This window comes from Echinops telfairi, unplaced genomic scaffold (genome assembly GCF_000313985.2).
Source record: "Echinops telfairi isolate 266 unplaced genomic scaffold, ASM31398v2 ScPeMD7_7457;HRSCAF=8495, whole genome shotgun sequence".
In the NCBI taxonomy this organism is placed as follows: domain Eukaryota; kingdom Metazoa; phylum Chordata; class Mammalia; order Afrosoricida; family Tenrecidae; genus Echinops; species Echinops telfairi.
This window is the reverse complement of record NW_022111357.1, coordinates 17,329,489-17,352,215: the sequence shown is the minus strand read 5'-3', so window position 1 is coordinate 17,352,215 and position 22,727 is coordinate 17,329,489. Positions and strand designations below refer to the sequence as shown.

The 22,727-nt window shown below is 39.5% G+C and overlaps 1 protein-coding gene and 1 pseudogene across 1 annotated transcript in view; one reads left to right on the top strand and one right to left on the bottom strand.

The window, feature by feature from the left end:
• The window catches only part of STX12 (syntaxin 12), a 42,561-nt gene that overhangs the window by 9,235 nt on the left and 10,599 nt on the right, over positions 1-22,727 (top strand). The window contains exons 2-6 of the mRNA XM_004705062.2: positions 5,492-5,561; positions 7,018-7,117; positions 13,940-14,077; positions 21,045-21,088; positions 22,446-22,548. Coding sequence (XP_004705119.1) covers positions 5,492-5,561; positions 7,018-7,117; positions 13,940-14,077; positions 21,045-21,088; positions 22,446-22,548 — 455 coding nt within the window. The remainder of the gene's footprint in view (positions 1-5,491; positions 5,562-7,017; positions 7,118-13,939; positions 14,078-21,044; positions 21,089-22,445; positions 22,549-22,727) is intronic.
• LOC105978846 lies at positions 17,686-19,324 on the bottom strand (annotated as a pseudogene).

Genomic DNA, 22,727 nt, shown 5'->3' with positions numbered 1-22,727 from the left:
TATGGATGTTAGCTGTAATGTACAGTAAATTGATTTGCTTTATCGTCTTAAAAGTTTTAGCCAGGCCATGCTTTTAAAAACGGGGCTGCTATGAGTCGGCAGTGACTTGGTGATAGAAAGTGAATCCTCCCAAACATCTAATCCAGTGCGGCTTCAATTTCAGCCCTCTGTATTTCTAGCTCCTGTTCACTCAGATCTCCAGGCATGGAGAAAGTACCATACTGTTGAAAAAAACAAAAACAAAACAAAACCCACTGTCATAAAGCTGATTCTGAAACCCACACTGTGGGTTTCTGAGAAAGTAAATCTTTACTGACGCAACTAGCCTTATATTTCTCCTGAGGAACAGTTGGTGGGTTTGAGCCTTCGGTTTTGTGGTTCGCAGCCCAATGCCTAGCCCACAGTGCCACGAGGGCACCTTGTCTTAATATAAAAGGGAGGCAAATCAGCTTGTCAGCAATTATTGACATACTCACTGGGCGCCTGGCATTGTCCTGCACTCTGGTAAGTACAAAGGAATATTCTATATGTGGGAGGGATTTGAGGAAGGTTGAAGCAAGGACATTAGGCTTTCTGGAGCTGAGGGTTATTAAGTTAGGGAGGTAACAGATAAGTAGGGTGGGGTAAGTGGAACACTGGGAAATCCAGGCCTGAACTGTGTCATTACATTTGAGTCAGCCTGATGTTGTTCAAAGAATGTAACTATTGGAATTAGCCCAGAATTTGATGTCTTATGACTCTGCTCAAACTCATCAGTGGCTTCCCACAGCATTAAAATATAAAGTCCTGACACCAGTTTACAAGGCCCTATATAACCTGTCTCCCTACCACCTCTGTGGCTGCTTCTCTTACTGCTTGCTCTTGCTCACACCAAGCACTCTTGCCTTGGGAACTTTGAACTTGTTACTCCTTCGGTCTACTAGGCTCCTCCCCTGATACCTGCATGTTTTGAGCTTTTCCTTCCTTTAAGATGTCTGCTCATAGCCACCTATCAGTAAAGTCTTCTTTGACTACCCTGTCATTTTATTCCTTACCTGACTGTATTTGTTCTGTATAGCACTTATCACCACCTGTTATATGTTTGTTTGTTATCTCCTTTTCTTTGACTGTAAGCTTGAGAGCAGGTGTCCTTTAAGACTGAGAGCAGCGGTTCTCAACTTGTGGGTCACGACCCTTTGGGGGTCGCCTAAGACCATCGGAAAACACATAAATATTTCCCGACATATAATTACATACTGTTGATTAATCACTGTTTTAATTATGTTCAATTTGTAACAATGAAAATACATCCTGCATATCAGATATATACATTATGATTCATCACAGTAGCAAAATGACAGTTATGACGTAGCAACGCAAATAATTTTATGGTTGGGGGTCATCACAACATGAGGAACTGGATGAAAGGGTCATGACATCAGGAAGGTTGAGAACCACTGACATAGAGTTACGTGAGTGAATGAGTTCTGTAACTTCCATAAGGCTCAGTTTGCTCACATGTAATATTGGGATGATAATATTTTAAAAAGGGGTTGAGATACCTAACCCAGTATGTAGCACTTAGTAAGTGCGTAGGAAATGCCAGTATCTTGCCTTCTTTTAGAAATAATTTGTATGGCTGGCCAGTTAGTTCCCATTTGACTTAAGTAAGAAGGAAATTTTCCCTGTTAGCAGTAAAGAAAAATGATTATTTTTATCTTCCTTAATGCTGCTGTAGCAGAATGCTGTAACTCTGATGCTAACGTTTTCATATAGAACCATTAATCTTTAAGTAACTCTCACTTAATAAGATAGATATAGTTTAGGAAAGTTTGTCAAATGGCAAATTTTTATTCAAGTGAATCCTACATTTTCCTTATAAAATTGGAGTTAAATTTTTGCTGGAAAAACATGTTGCCAAGATAAAGTCATAATTTGAAGTGCTGCAGACCTAAATATGCTTGACTAGGCATGCTTGCTTTGCAGCACCCATACGAACTGGTTTTGGAAAAGATAGAAGAACTGATTTTGGCTGTGGGATAAACATGCACACTGCCAAGGACCGGGGTATTACTTTCTGCTTAGCAGTAGGGTCGTCACAATCAGTCACTTTGAAGATTTTGCTTCGTCATAGTTTCATATCAGATTTAGGGCTACTAGTTACCAAGAAACCAATATTCAGTAAACTTTTAACTCACCTTTTTACTATTGTTTTGGTGACCAGGCTAGGAACAATGGTATGCTTGTGACCCCAAAATTGTTATAACGTGAATTAGAACAACTAATTTGAATTTTCTTTGCAGAAATTATACATAGTAGAGCATACACCAATTCCACAATTCTTTCATGTACAGTTTGATGACACTGATTCCATTCCTTTCCTGGAACAACTCATTTTCAAATTTCAGAATTCTAATAAGGGAGGGTTTTTCTTTCCATTGGATGTAGGTGGATCTGTGGATATGGAGGGGCTTCAAAAAGTCCATGGAGAAATAGAATGAAAAATTAGTGGAATTTTTCTAATAACTTTTTGAAGACCCCTTGAGTTATACACACACTGATGCATGATGCATTGGTTCTTCCTTTCTTTCCAGCTAAGCTGCTCCTACAGCGGTCTGGTGTCACAAGGAAAGTTGTTACATTCGTCCAGAGAGGGTGAGAAAGGCCCATATAGCAGGGGGTACCCCCCAAAACCAGAAAAAGGGCCACTGGGCGGAACTTTTGTAGTACGCATTTTTCCCTGCTAGGTGAGCATTGGACAACTTGCTCTGAGTTAGTGCACCCAATGGCATGGCCTGGGAAGATTCTCTCTGATCATACAGAATTTTTTTCATGAGAGCAGTTTCACTTGATCCTAGTTTTTTGTGATGACTGATTTAAGAGAACAGCGTAAGGCTGCGAAATTTTGTTTCCTGCTCAGGAAAAATGCCACAGAAACTGTTGTAATGTTGAGGACAGCGCTATGGGGAAAACTCAAGTGTTCGAGTGGTTTTCTCATTTCAAAAAAAGGGGAAATGTCGATTGATGACAAACCTCGTTTTGGATGTCAACTTCCCAAATGGAAGAAAATGTTGACAAAATTCGTGCACTTGTGCTTGAAGACCAATTGATGGACCATTGAAGAGATGGGGAAGTTATCTGGACTATCTTGGAGCTTGGTTCAGCAAATTTTAGCAGAAGATTTGGGAATGAGAAGGGTTGCTGTGAAATTTGCCCTCGGGTCCTGACTGACCAGCAAAAAGAGTGCTGAGTGGAAACATGCCGTGCTTTGAAAGAACAGCTCTGAAGGGACCCAGACTTTTTTTCCAAGGTCATTACTGGTGATGAGACTTGCTATTCTTAAGACCCTGAAAGCAAACATCAATCAAGCCATGAACACTTTATACCCCCCAAAACTCATCTAGTGAAATCAAAGATCAAGACGATGCTCATTTGTTTTTGATGTGAGGGGGATAGTGCATTTGGAGTTTATTCCACCAGGTCAGACTGTTAGTCAAGCTTTCTATTTAGAGGTTCTGAAAAGATTGAGTAACTGGGACAAAAAAGGCCTGATTTTTGGCAGACGGGACAGGTTTTGCCACCACGACAATGCACCTGCTCACACAGCCATCTCAGGGTGCCAGTTTTTGGCAAAAAGCAGCATGCCTCTCTTGCCCCAAGCACCTTACTCACCTGACCTTGCTTTTTGTTTCTGTGAAGATGGACATGAAAGGACAGCGATTTGAAGCAGAAGAGGTGAAGAAAAAAACAAGGGAGGTGCTGTCAGCCATTCAAACAGATGGGTTTGAAAAATGTTTCCAAGAATGGAATCGCAGATTTGACAACTGTATTATGTGTAATGGAGAGTATTGTGAAAGTGATAAGGTTGTTTTGTAAAAAAATTTAAATATATAGCTTTGGAGGTGGGGGGAATTCTGGGTTTTTTATGGGGGGGGTGCCCCCCTTCGTACTTACTGCATTATGTTATCCCTCCTGAAGTTCTAGTGAAACTTGAAGATAGGGTGTCTCCTTTGGTCACCTGTGTATGCTCAGCTATGTATAATAAAAGACAATGGACATGCTTAAAAAGCAAGTACACAAGCTCCCTTCCACCTAAGAAATCATGCAATTGAATTACAACTTCTCTAAATGAGTGGTGACTGAACGACTTTCCCCTTCCCACTGCTCTAGCCACCAGAGAAACAACAGGAGAAAGCAGAACACCGAAGAGTTAAGGTTCCCTATTTTTGTTGCAGAAATCAGTGAGAAGCAGGGGTATTGAGGCCCCTTGGCAGGCTGATTTGCATTATAATTTTCCCTCCTCATTGACAGATGACCAGTTCCTCTGGGCCTTTGCTTTCCTGGTCTAGGTATGTGGGTTTAGACATCCAGGATTCACACTCGGAAATTCTGGGGTTTGAGTGTGACCATTTCTAGTCTTAGCAGCACATCTAGGAAAAAGTTAGCTAACCAATACTGGACACTTGCCTGTATCATGATGTACATAGTAGAGTTGAAAAAACACAGACATTGTCATCTGGTATGGCTGAAACTGAATTTTGACCCTGCTACTTACTTTTATTTAAAGATCATTTTATTGGGGGCTCTTACAACTCTTATAACGATCCGTACATCAGTTGTATCAAGCATATTTGTATATGTGTTGCCTAGACATTTACTTTCTATTGAGCCCTTTGTATCAGCTCCTCCCCAACCCCCTGGCCCCACTACTTATTAATTAAACCACAATCATTGCCATCAAGTTGAGTCTGACTCCTAGTGACCCCATAGGAGGGAGTAGAACTTCCCTTGTGGGTTTCTGAGATTATAAATCTTGATGTGAGTAGAAAGCCTTATTTTTCTCTATTGGCAGGGCTGGCAGTTTCAAATGACTGACCTTGGGGTTAGTAGCCCAACTCATAACCTCCTATTCTACCAGAGCTCCTTACTTATCAATTATACACTCTTATGTAAGATATTTCTCTCCAAACTTATTTTCTTATCTGCAAAATGAAGATATGTCTGTCTACTCAGACTTTGTTGTGAAAATTAATAAGATAACATATACAAAACTCCTAATGTAGTGCCTTGACACATAGAGGTACTCAATACATGGTAACTTATTATTAATAATACAATTGCCTTTTTAAAGATGTTTTCTATAGGAAACTTTTTGTGTATTATTAGGTTTATATTTTGTATTGTTGCTAACATACTTGGTCTCAAGTTCCTTTCAAAGATACAAACACTTTTTAGCCAATTGGGGGCAGAGATGTGGGAAATGAGCGAGTTCTTTGGAGGTGACTTAAAAGCAAGCCCAAATCTACCACCCTCCACTTTGTGACATAGTTATCTTCATGAGAAAGGCCAGCCTTGCCCTTAGTTTTAGGGGACATGTATTTGCAAAGGTTTTGGTCACACCAAGATTTCTAGTAGCTGCATCTATTTGTTCAGGATGTCGAAAGACCAGGGCTCAGAGAGAGTCCTCGGTGATTGTGCTTTTCTTTAAAGGAAGTCTTTTTCCCCCTCTCAGCTGCTCAGATGAAGAATTTGATGAGCCAACTAGGAACTAAGCAGGACTCCAGCAAGCTTCAGGAAAATCTGTGAGTAGCTTCCAGGTTGGGTTTTGGGAGGGCCCTTGAAGGACACCCTTAATGGTCGTACTACGTGGCTCGCCTTAGGTTTCAGGTCTCCATGAGGTCAGAATGAGTGAGAGGCAAGAGGACCTGAGGTCATAGCTGAATCTAGAAGTGGAGCAACAAAATATATTGATGAGTTGTCATGTCTACTGACTCTCAAACGCTTCTGGTTCGTCCTTCCCTGAGGCAGTTTAGCAGAAGGTTTTAGCGAAGGTGAGGAAGGAACTCCTACTCTGTCTCTCTTGCCCATGACTCTTCCTAAACGAGCCTCTTTGTTGGCATAGGACGCTTAATGATCTATAGTGCTGATCTGATCGAGGTAGAAATACGTAGTATTAGAAAACTTTATTCAGAACGACCCCAAGGGAGATTGAAGGACTCCTGGTTCTTTTTATCACAACCTTTGACTACATTTCTGCTGTTAGAAGTTCTGATCTTCGTCTCTCAAATATCCAGAACAGTTTTCTACCTCTGACATTGTGAACTGAGAGAGTGATGGTATCACTTGCGCCTTGTCCAGGGAAATGTGAAATATGAAAACAGAGACTTTTAGTATAGTCTACCATGTTCAGGCTCCTGGTTAATGCTCCATTAAAATGACATCCTTAAAAAAAAATCCTGGATGACTCATTGCAGTAAAAGAAGCATTCGTTATTTGTGGTGTGTTGTCTGTCTTCCCTTGAAGCCTTTGCAGAAAGGGCCAGAGGAGAGGAGAAACCACGATTGATAGGAGTTCTTTTTATACTTCTGCAATATTCCAATCCCACGCATATGTTACATATTCCTTCTTTAAGAGCCTTCCCTCCCTGCTGCTGCATTTTTAAAGAACATGCAGCTACTTTGTTTTAGAGGAAAGAGCCAGAAAGTGAAGCATAAAGGGCAGGTATAGAGCCAAGAATAACATTGAAAAAGAAGGAGCTTTTAGCAAGAATGTGGGAGTAGGTCTTTGACGGTTGTTCCCCAGGGTGGGAAGCTAGGTTTGTAATGTGCACTCCACCCTCCCCCAGTGCCAGGATTCCCTCTAGCTGTGAAACGTGACGGACACTAGCCATGCAGAAGTCCTGGGCAATCTGTGAGAGTTCTGTGTTCAAACTCTTAGGGTGGCTGACCGTCTTCTGTTTCTATCAGAACTGCTGATACTGCATTTCTTTTCTCCCCAAAGAGTGAGAATGCCTGGTCTGTGCTTCCGTCAGCAAGCTTTCTTGAGGCGGGTTTCTCTTCTGTAATGTGAAGCTATCTTGAAGTGGGTTTTGACTGAGCAGGATTTCTGGAATTTTGTTGTGAACCTGAAGCATCTGGGAGGTCATTCTTCAAATACCCTTTTATTTCCTGCTTTGTGAGACACTGAGAACAAAATTTTGCTGACTATCACAGGCCTCGGGAAGTGAGACTGTCCTGAAAACTGTCTTTCCTTTCTTAGGCAGCAGTTACAACACTCTACAAATCAGCTCGCCAAGGAAACAAATGAATCGCTGAAGGAATTAGGGGCCTTGCCCCTTCCTTTATCTACTTCAGAACAGGTTGGTATTTTCACTTTTTTTTTTAATAGGAAAGAACTTTTAATGGAAAGGCAGTATGTAGAATGGCTATAACTTGGCCTTTGGTGCTAAGTAGACCTTCTAAGAACCTGTTTTCTTATCTGTAAAAGGTGGGTTATGTGACTGTTGTGATAATAGAGAGGATGTATTTACCTAATATAACAAAGACCCTGGGATTTAGAAGATCCCCAGTACATGGTGGCTGCTACTGCTGTCAGTATCTTGTTTATAAGTTAATCCAAACTCCAAACTCACTGCTGTTAATTCCAACTCAGAGCAACCTTGTAGGACCAAGTAGGACTGCCTCTGTGTTCCCAAGGCTGTAAATCTTTACAGGAGCAGAAAGCTGCTTCTCCCTCCCTTGGAGCAGCAGGAGGGTTTGAATTGTCAACCTTGTGATTAGCTGCCCGATGTATAACCATTATACCACCAGAGCGCCTCAATAAATTAATAAATGGGTTTAAGTTGTTTACATCTTTTGAGGTTTGGCTAGCAGCGTTGTGCTTACAGGCTTACTCCTAGTTTGTAGTCCTATCACAGTCAACCAAATATTTTTATATTTGCAGTCACAGCCATGTCCCTTCCGGAATCATCATAGGTCTCAGATCGATGAAATACTAAGGTGGGGAGTGGGGGGGTGTCATTTTTTTCAAACAATTTTATTCAGTGCACAGTTATAGCCTTTAAAAACACAATTTCTACTGGACTTCTTTGTTTCCTTAATATGCCAGGCCTTTTCTTCACCCTGAAGTCAGACTTATTTCTTAAAAGTGGCTTAACTCATTTATCTATCTTTATGGCCTACCTCAAACTCTCTCTTTCCCAGGGAAAAATAAAAAGATCCTTCCCATCCAGCTTAGGCTCTTGTGACTACGTTGTACTTTTAGCTTCTGTACTAGACTGCACTTACCATCTAGTGACCTTTTTTTAAAAAAGGCAATACTTTGTTTCCCTGATAGCGCTGAAGCGGAATCGTACAATGTCTCTGTCCTGGGTTATTCAGGTTAGGGTTTGAGACCTGTTGGAACACTAGCGCATTTAAATTGTTGTGTTCGCCATTTTGATATAAAACTCCCATATCATACACTTCATAGTTAAGTCACTTTTAAGAAGAATTGTATATACATCATCTCAATCAGCTCTAGGGCACCATCCCCTCTCCCATATTCATTATTTGCTCCTCTTTCTCCTCATCCTCCCCATCCCCAGTAAACAATTACATCAGTTAGTGTCTCTATGCATCCATTCCTTCTGTATTTTATGAGCTGGGAAACATAATAGAAACATTATAAAACAAATGAAGTAGAGTAGAAATATCAGTGTGTGAAGTATGTAATAAGGGAAAATATTGTTTCATGAAACATTTGTTTAATAAATATGTACACGTGTAGCCTTAAGTCAGGGGTGTCAAACTCAGTTAAAACGCGGGCCATTTGGTGCACAGGCAAGATTCATGCGGGCCACATCACATTTACAAATTTTGTTAAATTTATATTTTGAAGTGAGGATTCAGGAATATGAATAGGATAATTAAAATACTTGCTTTCATTTAAACATTTATTTTTAATATGTTTATAAAACTACAGCTGACAAACGTGATGCGGAATCGTAATGGCTTCCCTCTAAAAATGTTAACTAGCGCTGCTGCTAGGTACGATTCATAACAGCACAACCCAGAGTGCTCTTGTTAAACTTTTTGCTATTGGGATTTTTACATTACGTGACACTGAGAGTGGCAGACACACATCGCTTCCAAACGTTGCCAGAATTGAGTCGGTGCGTTTATACACGTCCCCAGCCCCCAGGAAAGGCACTGGGCCACGTGTATTCTCATTTTCGTAGTTAAAGGATTAACGAGGGAATTGTGTGTACGGTTTTGCCTTGATCTCCTCTAAGCACTAGTTTCTTCTTAACAATTTTTTTATATTTTTATTTTATCTCAGAGCATCGCAAGACCACAAAAAATTACCTCGAGGGCCGCATGCGGCTCGTGGGCTGCCAGTTTGACACTCCTGCTTTAAGTCATGGTGTTAAATTCTCATTATGAGTCTGCTGAAAAACTTGAAACTCACTTGTTTAACCCATACCTAGCAAGCCCAGGTTCAGCCTTTCAAGTTTTGGTGCTCCTCTGCACGAAAGGGAGGAACAAGTTGCTGCTGAATTCTGGGAAAGATGAATAGAGAACGGATGCTTTGGTATCCTGCTACAAAGTAATTATGATTAAAAAATAGTTTTAATGTAATCACCTTTTGGTTGTTCACATGCAGAGTCTTTGTTTTAGTGGTTACTCATAGTGATATTTCAATTATGGGCCAGTTCCCCTTGCCATCTCATATTATTAGATTGCTCCCAAATTTCCCTTTTTCCTCTCCCTAACTGAATGGAAGAAACACACACTTGTTTACAGTTTAATTAGTAATAAAAAAGGAGTCTGAGAGTCTAATGTAGAGTACTAAAAGTACTTCAGAATTAAATAGTCTAAGCAAAATATAAATAGAAAGTGAAATCTGATACAAAGAAAAATATGCATCTAATGTGTTCCCAAACCAAATAGAAGTTATTTTTGGATTTGCATGCTATTGATCCTTTCCATTAGCTTGGCTCATTAACATGAAATAGAACTACAAACATAGACTCTCCTACTGGGAATACCTTTTCCCTTTCAGTTGTTTCTTCATCTAAATAACCTTGGCCGTATTGCCCAGCTTTTCCTTATTGTCATATACATCTGATTGTTTCATACTCAGTTCACACTTACGTATTAGCATCAGTGATCTTCCAGTAGCCAGATCCAGAAGACTGAGTTTTTACTCACTTTTCTTCTCTGTTTCATTTGATTCTCTTGCCCATCCTGTCTTTATGGAAGCTTTTTTTCTCTTTCCATAATTCTGTCCCCCAATTTTGGTGTTCTTATACTGGCCACTTTTTCTCTTACCCTCCGTGGAGTCTCAGCCTCCTCTCTGGTCCTATACCTTCTTAGAAATGGGCTTGCCCTAAGGTTCTACCGTTGATCTTCTAGTTTTATCATTCTACTGCTTTTTCCTTAGAAGTCTTGCCTACTTCTATGAGCATGACTCCTATATCTTTCCCCAACCCTAGCCTCTAAATTTAGAATCTTTGGGCCCTGTTGTCAGTTCCTATTCTGACATGTCCTCTTGAATCGATAGCCTTCATCTGAAATATAATGTGTCTTATGATATGTTTCACTCAAACCCTTTAAGCTGACTGATTATATTTGTCGTTTGAAAAACTGTGTGCCTTTTGACCTACTATTCCCTCTCAGACACATTTTTCCGAAGTACAGACATTCTGAAGGAAAAACAACACCACAACCACACTATATGTATTCTAGAACCTATGTAATGTCTTTTCTTTTTTTCAACAGTTTTATTGGCACATAATTTACATATCATATAATTAATAGTTCAGTAATTTCTTGAAATTAAATACCACTTCTGTTTCTTACTTGTGACCCAGGGGAAATGACTTATCCTCTATGGGCCCTGGCTTTCTTTCTTTCTTTTTTTAAAAATCATTTTATTAGGGGCTCATACAACTCTCATCACAATCCACACATACATCAATTGTGTAAAGCGCGTTTGTATATTCATTGCCCTCATCATTCTCAAAACATTTCCTCTCCACTCAAGCCCCGGCACCAGGTCCTCATTTTTCCCCTCCCTCCCCGCTTCCCCCTCCCCCATGTTGGGCCCTGGCTTTCTTATCTGTAAAATAGGGATATCACAACTCAGTTAAATGAATTCTTCAATGAAGTGAGTACTCGTACATTATGAGCACCATGTACGTATCAGCTATTTATAGTGGGGTTCACTTTAGCTTGATTTATAATAGTTTACTAGATAAACTTGATAGACTGTTATCACAGCGACCATCCAGTCAGTTCTCACTTGGCGACCGATAGGACAGTGTAGGACCGCTCCTTGGGGAATTCAAGGCTGTAAAGCTCTATGGGAGCAGCAGACAGCCTTGTTTTCCTACCACAGTGCTGATTAAGTTTGGTTAATAGGTGAACACTTAACCTACTGCACCACACGGACATCTTTGATGGAATATTATGTAGTAGTTAAAGACGATAATTTTGAAGGTATGGCAACATGGGAAATGGTTGTCATGGACTTAAAAGATTGAATTTTTCCATGGTAAAAATGGGAAATAAGATTTTTTCCCTTATTATTGTCCTACTGTTGTTTATGCAGCACACAAAAGTTCTAGCAAGAAAATGTGTATGTCACAATATTCCTCTGGTTCTTTGAGGCATCCTCACTGCCCCCAACTATCATGACCCCGGTCCTGCCTTTCACTTCTGGCTAGATCAGAGCATGTGTACTGGTACAGATAAGAGCTTATGACACACAGAATCTAGGTCAGATAAACCCCTCAGGAACAGAAATGGGAGTAGTGATAACAGAAAGGTAAGGGGAAAGAGAGGAGAAAGGGAGAACTGATCGTACTGATCAAAGCATTAACACCCTCCCTCCCCCACCCAGGGGGATGAACAACAGAAACATGAGACAGGGTAGATGTAAGATATGAAAATAATAATAGTCACGAGCATGGGGGTGGTGGGAGAGGAGCTGATACCAAGGACTCAAATAGAAAGTAGATGTTTAGAAAATGATGATGGCAACCTATGTACAAATATGCTTGACACAATTGATGGATGGGATGTTATAAGATCTGTAAGAGCCTTCAATAAATTGATTAAAACAAAAGAAAATGTGAATGCATTTTTTTAATGGAAAACTTATTTGCTCTCTAAACTTTCACCCAATTCACAATAAAAAGCTAAAAATCAGAGGAACAAAGTCAAACTCCTGGGAAGATAACAGGTTCCTTATCTAAACGTGCTGTTAGCATTGCCGCCATTCTCATGGGCCTAAAAGCTGGGGCGCCACTGACTTCATCCCTGTTCTTCCACAGCCAGTCACAAAGGGCGTGCTTTTAAATTCCTTTCCTGCGTTCCCATTGCTAATAACACGTGCACCTAACTTTAAATCTAGAATACTGCATAATCTTTTTGACGTGTCTCTTTTCCCCTATTCTATTTCATACCTTGTCACAGATTAATCTTTCTCAGTTACCTTTGTTTTTATTATAAAGATAAAACTCCATGGATTTTTAAAAAACAATCTTATTGGCATATAATTCACAAATCATACAGTTCATTAGTTCATCAAATTAAGAAGTCTTGTGCAATCATCCCGACAATCAATTTTAGAACATTTTCTTCCTTCTTGCACTCACTGTTATCAGCTGCCCATCTCCCCCAACCTCCCCTGCCATACCCCCAAGGAGACCTTCACCCAGCTACTATCCCTATAGATTTACCTGGCCTGGATTCCATATACAGAAAAAACATTTAGGAACAAACAAAATAAAGCAGAGAAAAAATTCTCAATAGAAATGAAAGTAGAAAATATTAAAAATGGGGAAAAATGGGTCAAAAGGGAGATCAAACGATAAGGTGTTAAATGTTAACCTATCCACAAGAAACCACTTTGTAATGCATTCTGCATGGTTGCAAGGTTTCCTCCGCCCTGGTCTGTGGTAGGAGGGCATTTACCAGAGGCTTAATCCATGTGTATTTCCCCTTTACTTTTTAAAAAAAATGGAAACATTGGTTACCATTGATGTGTACCCATCAGGTTCCTTGTTCTTTGTTCATTAGAGGTTGAACTTCAAACTCATTAGTTTGACACTTATGACTTGGCTATGGTTATTTCCTTGCATGCCTTTTACTTTCCAGTTTTAATCATACGACTAAAACTTTGGATCCAACCAAATTTTTTCCTTAGATAGCTTTCTGATTTCTACCCCTTACCTTTGCACCAGAGCGCTCTAGTGGCTTATGAGTTGGTCTGCCAACTACAAGGTAAGAAGTTCAAAACCAACTGCTCCATGGGAGAAAGGTCTCGGAAACCCACAGGGGCAGTTCTCCCTTGCCCTGTAGGGTCTCCATGAGTTGGCATTGACTCAATGGCAGTGAGTGAGAGTACCTTTGCTCAGTCTGTTCTTGCTTGGATTCGCTTATACATGTTGGTGCCTTATTCTTCCTTTATTGTATATCTCCTTTTGACACTTTCCCCATCACTTGATTGTTTCTGTCTCTGAACTTCTATAATACTAATTGGGTAAATACTTATTAATTAATGATTTTATCGCTTTTATATCTACATCCTCTCTCTACGCGCAGATGGTAAGTTGTTCTAAGGTAGGGATGATTCTTTATTTCTTTGTTCTCACAAACAGCAAATGCTCTCAGTTTGTGTTTGTTGAGACTTAGAGCAACAGCTTGGTAAAGGTAACGTGTAGATATATGAAATAGACTATGTATACAAAGTTATTTTCAGGTTCTCAAAAGATTTTAAACCTCACTACATTGAAAAAGAATATTATTCAATGGTTTTCAAGAAAATTAAACTCAATGTAGAAGACTATAGTTTCAATATTTTAGCAAAAAACTTATCTCCATTTGGGTCCAAAAATATTTTGTTTTTTGAGTCTCTAGGTAACAAGAATTCTGAATTTCTAATTTGATTGCCTAACAAGATAAAATCATACCAGTTTCCAGGTTTGTCAGGGAAAAAGAAGGAGAACACCGACTTGCCGATAGTATTAACTAGAAACTTGAGTTAGCAAAGAACAAATTTATTGATTTAAGAGAGAACCTATTTCATAGTGATTTTGTAGCTGGCACTCCTAGAGGTCAGAATTTTATATTTAGTGATTGAATGATTCCCGGTTACTGTGAAATTCCATGTCTTATTTAATTTACTGTCTCAGCGCCAACAGAAACTTCAGAAGGAACGGCTCATGAATGACTTCTCTGCCGCCTTAAACAGTTTCCAGGGTGTGCAGAGGAAGGTGTCTGAAAAAGAAAAGGAGAGTATTGCCAGAGCAAGAGCTGGATCTCGCCTTTCTGTAAGTTGTTCCCTTGCAAAAGAAAGCAAGACCTATGTAATTTTAAAATGCTCTTCCCAGGTTTTTTGTTTTGTTTTCCTACCTGGCCAAGAGCCTTTGTTCATTATCACCCCAAACAATAAATGTGCACATCACCTGTCTGAAAAGCAGAGAGTACTGCTATAAACCTCCAAAAAATATGTCTGCATATGGCCAAAGACTGGAAAGAAATTCTCACAAAGATTGAAAACCACAAGTAGAATTATGTGTACCTTTGGTTTGCATTGCTATATCACACACCCAAAGTAAACGTGTGAGCAGAGCTTCCAGGCGAAGAACAGATCACAAAGAAGGAGTAGGGTGTCCACTTCAGAGAACTTAGCCACTGAAAATCTTATGATAGCATTGAAACATTGTCAGTTACTGAAAACCTCAGGAGTACAAACGAAACATTGTCAGATGAGCTCCCAGGTCAGAAGGCACGCAAAATATGACTAAAGTTTGACTGAGGAAGAGCTGCTTTCTCTAAGTAAAGTTGACCATAATGATGTGGATGGAGTAAAGCCTCGGGACCTTCCTTTGCTTCGTGGGGCACAACTCACAGTGAGAAGAAACAGCTGTAAGCATCAATTAAAAATGGGAACTTGGAATATATAAAGTATGAATGTAGGAAATTTGGCAGTTGTCAAAAATGAAATGAAGCGCATAAAGATTATTATTCTAGGTGTTTGTGAGCTGACATGGACTTATCCTAGACAATTTGAATAGAAAATCTTATGGTTTACTGTGCCAGGATTGACGGATTCTAGAGGAATGATGCTGTTCATCATCAGAAAAGATATTTCAAGATCTAAAAGTACAGTGTTGCCTGTGTTAGGGTAAACTAGTTAAACTAGGGTAGATTAGGGAAATCTAATCAATAAAACAGTTATTGAAATTAATGCGCCAGACTCTCTCAACACTTGAACTGACCACAACAGCAACAGGAAAAAATTCACATATAAGTGGGCTCGTGCAGTTCAAATACAGTACATCTTGGTCAAGAATCAACTCTGGGTTATACACAGATTTTTCGACTGCCTGGTATGTTATGCCTCTAACCTCCACATTGCTCAAGGGTCAACTGTATTCAGACTGAGGGCTAATTAAAGACATTTAATCAAAAGAGAGTTTGCTATCAGTACACCATACTAAAAGATTCTAAAGGCTATGCTTTACTCAGAAGGAAAATAAATATGAATGGCGAGTGTGAGAAGCAGAAAGGAGTAAAGAGCAAGGAAATGATAAAAATGTTAAAAAAGAGGTATAAACAAAGAGAAAGTATTACTGTATGTCTAACAATTATTCAGAATGTATCCAGAATTGTCATAAATCAATATGAAAAAGACACAACCCAATAAATAACAGTTCTGAAACTTTTTTCTCAGGCCATCATTCTCTTCTAAAAATTATTAAGGACCCCAACAAACTTTTGTTTATAGAGAATATAGCTATTGATAATTACTGTACTAGAAATTAAAACAGAACTGTTTCATGATTAATATTAAAAGCAGTAATAAATATGATTTGGTATCATAAACATAAATTACACTTTAACTTTCTAAAACCAAAACTTATTGAGAAGAATGGCATTGGTTTATATTTTTGCAAATCTTTTTAATGTCTGGCTTCACAGCTGCTAGCTCGATTTTCATACCTGTTTCTGTATTCAGTCTATTGTGGTATGTTGATTTAGTTCAAATATCTGAAAGAAGATCCAGCCTCACAAAGATAAGTGGTTGGCCAAGAAGATAATTTTAATAACCTTTTTAGATCATTTTAATATTCTTTGATTCTGCAAAAAAACTTTGCTGAAGTTAGTTGCTTATTGTGAAATTTGAAACCATATTAATGAATTTTTCATTCCCATAACATTAGAATCTGTTGATCTAGCTTATCATTTAAGTGGATCTTTCATACATGCGTGATTTTATAGCATCATGTTGGTATCATTTGGAAAGTACTGGTTTTCTAAAAAATACTTGGTCTTCCATCTGTTGATATGTTTCGATATAAGAAATATATGCAGTATTTTTAAAAATCACATTTGGGAGTTTTACAATCACATTCATTAGAAGAATGCTTAAATTTGGGGAAACTTTCAGGTTCATGGTGGTAGAAAGACATTTTTCCATGATCCCTGAATCACTTGACAACTGTATTTATTTTTGGCAGTAAACACTATCAGTAGTTTTCCTTTAAATGACAGGCTTACACTGTCTATTTTAAAGACATTATTAGGCAAAGAAAAAAAAAGGTATTATTAGGAACCCATCTGAAATAACAGATTTGAGTCTATTTTTTCCCCTCTCTCACAATGGTGGGGGTCTGTTAGGGAATTAATAGGTTCCCATGGGTCAGGATCGGTTAGTAAACAGTAAGGACACAGTCACCGGTCCACAGTAACACTTTTCCTCAGCCATGATTATCGTTAATTCTGAGAAGTAAAAATGGTGTGCCAAGTGCTTTTCTTTGAGACGTCATACTTCTGTATGCAGCATACTGCTTCAGGTATACGCCCATTTCATCATGTAAAAGATTCAAAAGATATGTATTGAGAAATTAAGATTGAAAGAGTAATTTCGATGGATTCATGCAGGACAGACTAGCTTGGCTTTTGTTTTTACTGTGAATATGTGGCAGTGAAGGACCGCATGGACACTAATAACACTTGATTCGTGCTAAGGCACTCGATTGTTTTTGCACCAAAAGTACAATGTCAGAACAGTCTACAAACAAATCACATCTTATTACTTCAAATAATGATCAAACAAATAAAATGATGCCCAATTTCTAGTCGTGAAATTGGAAATTAAAATCCGAGTGTAGTACTATTCTATGTCCACAAGACTGGCAACATTTAACAGCTGAGCCCCAAGGGTAGTAGTTGTGGATATGCTTCAACAGGATCTCTTCTGTCTGGTTGGTGGTAGTCAAACTGGCACCACCATTTTGAAATATATTTTGATTCTATAGGGTTTTTAAAATTTTATTTTGCTTTGAGAAACGATGTACAAATGCGCTTTACACAATTGATGTGTGTATGGACTGGGATAACAGTTGTATGAGCCCCTAATAAAATGTTTTTAAAAAAATAAAAAAAATAAATGCAAAAATTTTTTTTATTTTGCGATATTTATGTATTTATTGAAGTTTTATTGACAATTCATATAACATGCAATTTTAGTAGTTCGGTTATATTAAAAAGAGTTGTACAATCATCCCCATAGTAAATTTTAGGACATTTTCTTGTACTTATTATTTTTAGCTCCCCATTTCCCCCCAACTTCCCCTGCCACACCTTCAAGGAACCATTATTCCAGTTACTCTCTTTACAGATTTATCTATTCTGGATTTCATATACAAAACAACATACAGGGGGAAAAAATTCCAACAAGAATAACAGAGGAAATCAGAGAAAAACTTTAATAAAAAAGGAAGCAGAAAATATTAAAAGCTAGAACAAATTTGAAATGGGTCAAAGGGCGATCAAATGATGGTGTTAAAATTTAACCTAACTGTATTTGCAGTCAGGTAGAGTGTTCAGCCATCCGATCAAGGCCATCACATGCTGGTCCCTATATGCTGGATCAGGTTTGGGTCTCTTGCAGAAGGAGCTTTACATGTGTGTGATCATAAAGGATGCAACTAAATGACCCATATACTCCGTCATTCACATAGAACAGAAAGATCTGTTCATTTGATTCATTTTCACCATCTGAGCCTGTTTGCTCCTTTAACACAAGCTAGCAGTGCTATTTACAGCAAAGGTGAAAGCTGATGTGCCATAGTACCTGGCTGGCCCAGCTATGTAGAAAAATACCTTTCCAGTGCTGGATTGATTACACTGGTGGTCTCTACACATTTAAGCTTCATATCCTCTGATCCAGGAAAGCCAGCACCATTCTCCATTAGATACATATTGAAACCAACCCCAGCTCCTGTGTCAAAGACACAGTGGGCATCAGACATTGCTTGCACGAAGCTATCAGGGGCAATACAACCACTTCCCACAGGGAAGTCGATACCAGTGACATCATCACTTAGCTCTTTAGCCATTTCCAAAAGAGTCATGCTTATTTTGAATGTGACCCCAAATATAACAGAGGTGACAGATGGCTTTAAAGTCATTGGTGGCAATCCACAAAACCATCCTTGTCTTTGGATGCGCCTTGGCCACTTGCATTGTTAGTTCAACCTCACTGTCTGAAGTCATCATCTGAACTCCGTTACTGACAGCATATTTGATTTCGGATACTTGCTTACAAGGATTTGCATAGACTATTTTCTCTGGAGGCACACCGACACTACACCAATTGTGCTTGCATCTCGCTTTATTGTCGTTGTTAGGTGCCGTTGAGTCTGTCCCAACTCATAGTAACCCTGTGTTCAATAGAGTGACACATTGCCCGTCCTGCAGCATCCTCACAATTGTCGCTATATTTGAGCCCATTAGGTTGCAGCCACTGTGTCAGTTCACCTTGCTGGGGGACTTCCTCTTTTTCACTGCCCCTCTGCTTTACCAACCAGGGACTGGTCTCTACTGACAATCTGTCCAAAGTACACGAGGCAAAGTCTTGCAAAATCCTGCCCCTATGACAGCTAGGGTCTTCACTGTGTCTCTGCTCTCATTCCATCTGACTGTGTCAGTGGAGGTGACCGTAGGTAAGAGCTCTTAACTACCGTAGATGTTTCTTTCAGATGTCTCCAAGGTCCACAACATAGAAGACATCTTCATTATATGAAGAAGATACTTTATTAATTTTTTGGTCCAGAATTCCCTGGGCAGTAAAACCATTATCAAGGAAATGGCGGTCCAACTCTTCATGACTAAAGTTCTTTATAGATTTCTTTATGTTCCTCTGAATTGCACCAAAATGGATAAGAGACAGAATTTAAAGGAATTATTTCCAGCTTTTCACAAAGGCAATTCTCCAGGAATTCCAAAGCCCACTGAATAGCAGAATATCGTAGTCTTGGTGTACAGGGGAAATGTTCTTAGTGTACACTGATGCTGTCGGCGAGCCCCGTGGAAATACTGCAGTGGGAGTTCAGGAGAGCGGCTAGGTACCCCAGGTGAAGTCTGCCACTTCCATCACATCCAGGCGGCCACCAGCCCATTTTGGAGAACTGCTGGCCTGAAGTGGTGCTGACGCTGTTGGCAGACCAGTGGCCATTGGTGGAGGTTAGAGGGGACTGATCCGCTTGGAATGTTTCTTTAGGATGCATGTACAAAGGGGCTTCAGAAAGTTCATGGAAATGGAGAATTGAGAGGTAATGGAATTTTTTCTTGAACTCTTTGAAGTATCTCTCCTTAGCTTCTCAATTTGTAGACCACGGAGTATATGTATAAATGTTGAGAGCATCAATATTAATGGTAGTAAAAAATTGGAAACATATAGGTGTCCATCAACAGTGGAATGGATAAAAATGTGGCCTAGTTACATGCTATATTATTTTACAGACAACAAAAGAGCAAACCACAGTTATAGTCATTGTGAGGGATGGGTCTGGCATTATTTGGATGGATCAGAACAAAATAGAGCCCTCAGTATAATTCCATTTATGTAAAGCTTGAGAACAAGCAAAACTATAGTCAATCAGGGTGCATTTTTGAATTGCCTGGCGAAGAATATTGAATGACATGCCAAAAGAACATACAAATCTGTCTTAGAAGTAGAGCTGGGATGCTTCTTAGAGGCAAGGACGGTGAGACTTTGTCTCATGTACTTTGGACATGTTGTCAGAAGAGACCAGTCCCTGGAGAAGGACACCATGCTTGGTAGAGGGACAGCGGAAAAAAGAGGAAGGCGCTCGGTAAGATGGTTTGATGGCGTAGTGGCTCTGGCGGTCTCAGCCATAAGAACACTTGTCTGGACGGCTCAGGACTGGCGGTGCTTTTCTCTGCTGTCCATAGAGTGGGTCCCTGTGAGCTGGAGCTGACTCGGGCACCTAACAACCACACGCACACTTTTAAAAGCAAGGAAATGGTCATGTCAGGGTGATTATTGCTTTACGGGTAAGAGAGGGAGTTGTGATCTTGGAGAAGGACACATGGGTGATCTTCTGGGACACTTGGTGATTTCTTAATCTAGGGAACACATAAAAGTCAGAATCACAAAAACAATGTTTCCTCTGCGTGGGTACAACTTTGAAATGTTTCATTTTACTTGCCCTCTGCCACTGTTATTTAAAAAGCGGGGGGGATTACCTGTTTTTTGTTTGTTTGTTTTTATTATATATATATTTATTTATTTTTAAACATTTTATTAGGGGCTCATACTGTTATCGCAATCCATACACACATCAATTGTGTAAAGTGCATTTGTACATCATTCTCAAAACATTTTCTCTCCACTTAAACCCCCGACATTAGGTTCTTATTTTTCCCCTCCCTCTCCGCTCCCCCCTCTCTCATGAGCCCTTGATACCTGTTTTGTTTTTTAGTGGGAAAAAAAAATGTTAAAAAAAACCTTTTCTTCCTAAATTTTGCTTTTAAGTTATAGAAGGAATACATACATTAGACCAGTTTTTGAAGTACGTTTGCCACTTTAGTACCTACGTGCTGTAAATGTCAATGTAAACAATCCTTTGCTTATTATTCTGAAAACTTCCTTGCATGTTTTCAGCCCCTTTCCCTTAACCTCCTCTCCCGCCAATTTTAAAATAGTTATTTTTTTATAGCCTTCTCTCTCCCTTATGTTCTTTCCACGCTATACAGAGTATTTTGTGTTCTGGTCCCAAACCAGAAGGCAGATCTCTCCAGCCCCTCCGACCCATCTTCTAGCAGAGACAGATTGCCAGAGTCCTCTGTGTAATTTTACAGAGTTAGCTGTCAGAGCCAAGGGATATAATTTCTTACCATAGCATAGGGGCAAACTTTGTGTTTTATGTCCTGTCGATGACATGTTTCTGGATAACAGCAGTAATCATCCCATCTGTCTTCTAGGCAGAGGAGAGGCAGAGAGAGGAGCAGCTTGTCTCGTTTGACAGGTAAAGGCATTACTCATCACCTTGCTGGAGAACTGAGAGGAGATTTTGTATCTATACTTGTTTTTAAATTTTAACAATGAAAAAAAGAGAGGACACAGTAAAGGGTGATTTGGGGTGAGGAATTTTATAATCCACTAAATAAAATCAAAGAGTAAAAATGATGGGCTTTTTCAACATCATTACATTGTGGAAAGAGCAATGCCTAGGTGAGTAAAAATTCCAAGAAGCCCCTAATGTCTATGTGTTGGGGGGAGAGTTTGGCTCAGGATAAGTAAAGCCATAAATCTGCAGATTAGATGGTCTAATAATTTTACATCTAATTGAGCTTTAGAGTACTAGGGCCTTTGTTCTCATTGTTAAAGGAGAGGCAACTTACTCTTTTAGGCGTATTCAGAGGAAAAGCAAACAGTCCGAGTACCTCAAGGCATGGGTACTCTGTGTTGGTCAGTTTTATGTCTCTCGTATCTGGAAGGCATTCTTTAAGTTCTGTAGAGTTAAGTATGATTTATACACAGTTGGAAAAATGGTTATTACCAGATTTTCAAAGTGTTTGCATCTAGTGCAGCGGTTCTCAGCCTGGGGGTCGTGAGCCCTTTGGGGGGTGTGTGTGTGTGTCGAACGACCCTTTCACAGGGGTCTCCCAATTCATAACAGTAGCAAAATGACAGTTATGAAGTAGCAATGAAAATAATTTTATGGTTGGGGGGGTCACCACAACATGAGGAACTGTATTAAGGGGTCACAGCATGAGGAAGGTTGAGAACCACTGATAATGTAATATGTAATATGCTTTTCTTTTAAACGTAGTATTTGAAAAAGAAGTTACAACACCCCACTAATTTTTCCCTTTTGTTGTTGTTACGTGTTTTGACAGTTTGTTGTTGTTATTGTTGTTAAGAGGCATAATAGCTTCACAAGTAAATACCTGAAAGCCAGGAGTTACGGTCTGGACTAATTAGTGAAGCACTGAAAGGTCATTAGCTTGGTTTGCTTCACCCATGTGGTAACAGAATACCAACAGAAGAGCCTAGGCTGTGCACACTTCATTGACTGCCAACCCTTGGCTGCCTTCTTGTTTGACAAGCTCTAGCACAGATATAGAGTGGGAACAACATTTCTTATGACCCTGACCAATCTCAGTCTTGCCATGGAAGCCAAAGCTTTGACTTCTGGGTGTTATCAACTGTTGGCCTCTGATCTGAATGATCTAAAGAACATAGCCCTCAAGGATTGTGTATTGATGCCATAGGAGTAGGAGGCCTGTTTGGCAAGTTTGAATGGCAGTAGAGATATTGTAGACACATTTTGTGCACATCTTGGAGAAGAAGAATTAAGTAGTGTGCTTGTTTCCCTGCAGCCATGAGGATTGGAACCAGATGCAAATCCAGGAAGATGATGCCATTACCGAGCAGGATCTGGAACTTATCAAAGAGCGGGAAACTGCAATTCGCCAGTTGGAGGTAAGGTCCAGCTCATGTTTTTGCTTGACTTTGTGGGTCTGGACTCGCTGTGTCCACCTCTATTTTCTCTTACTGATTATGGGAAAGCATAAAATAGATTATTTTATGATTTACTTATATTCTGTGTTATCATGCTGTCTTTGAACTTCTGTTATGATGGTTTTGTTCATGGTGTTTTT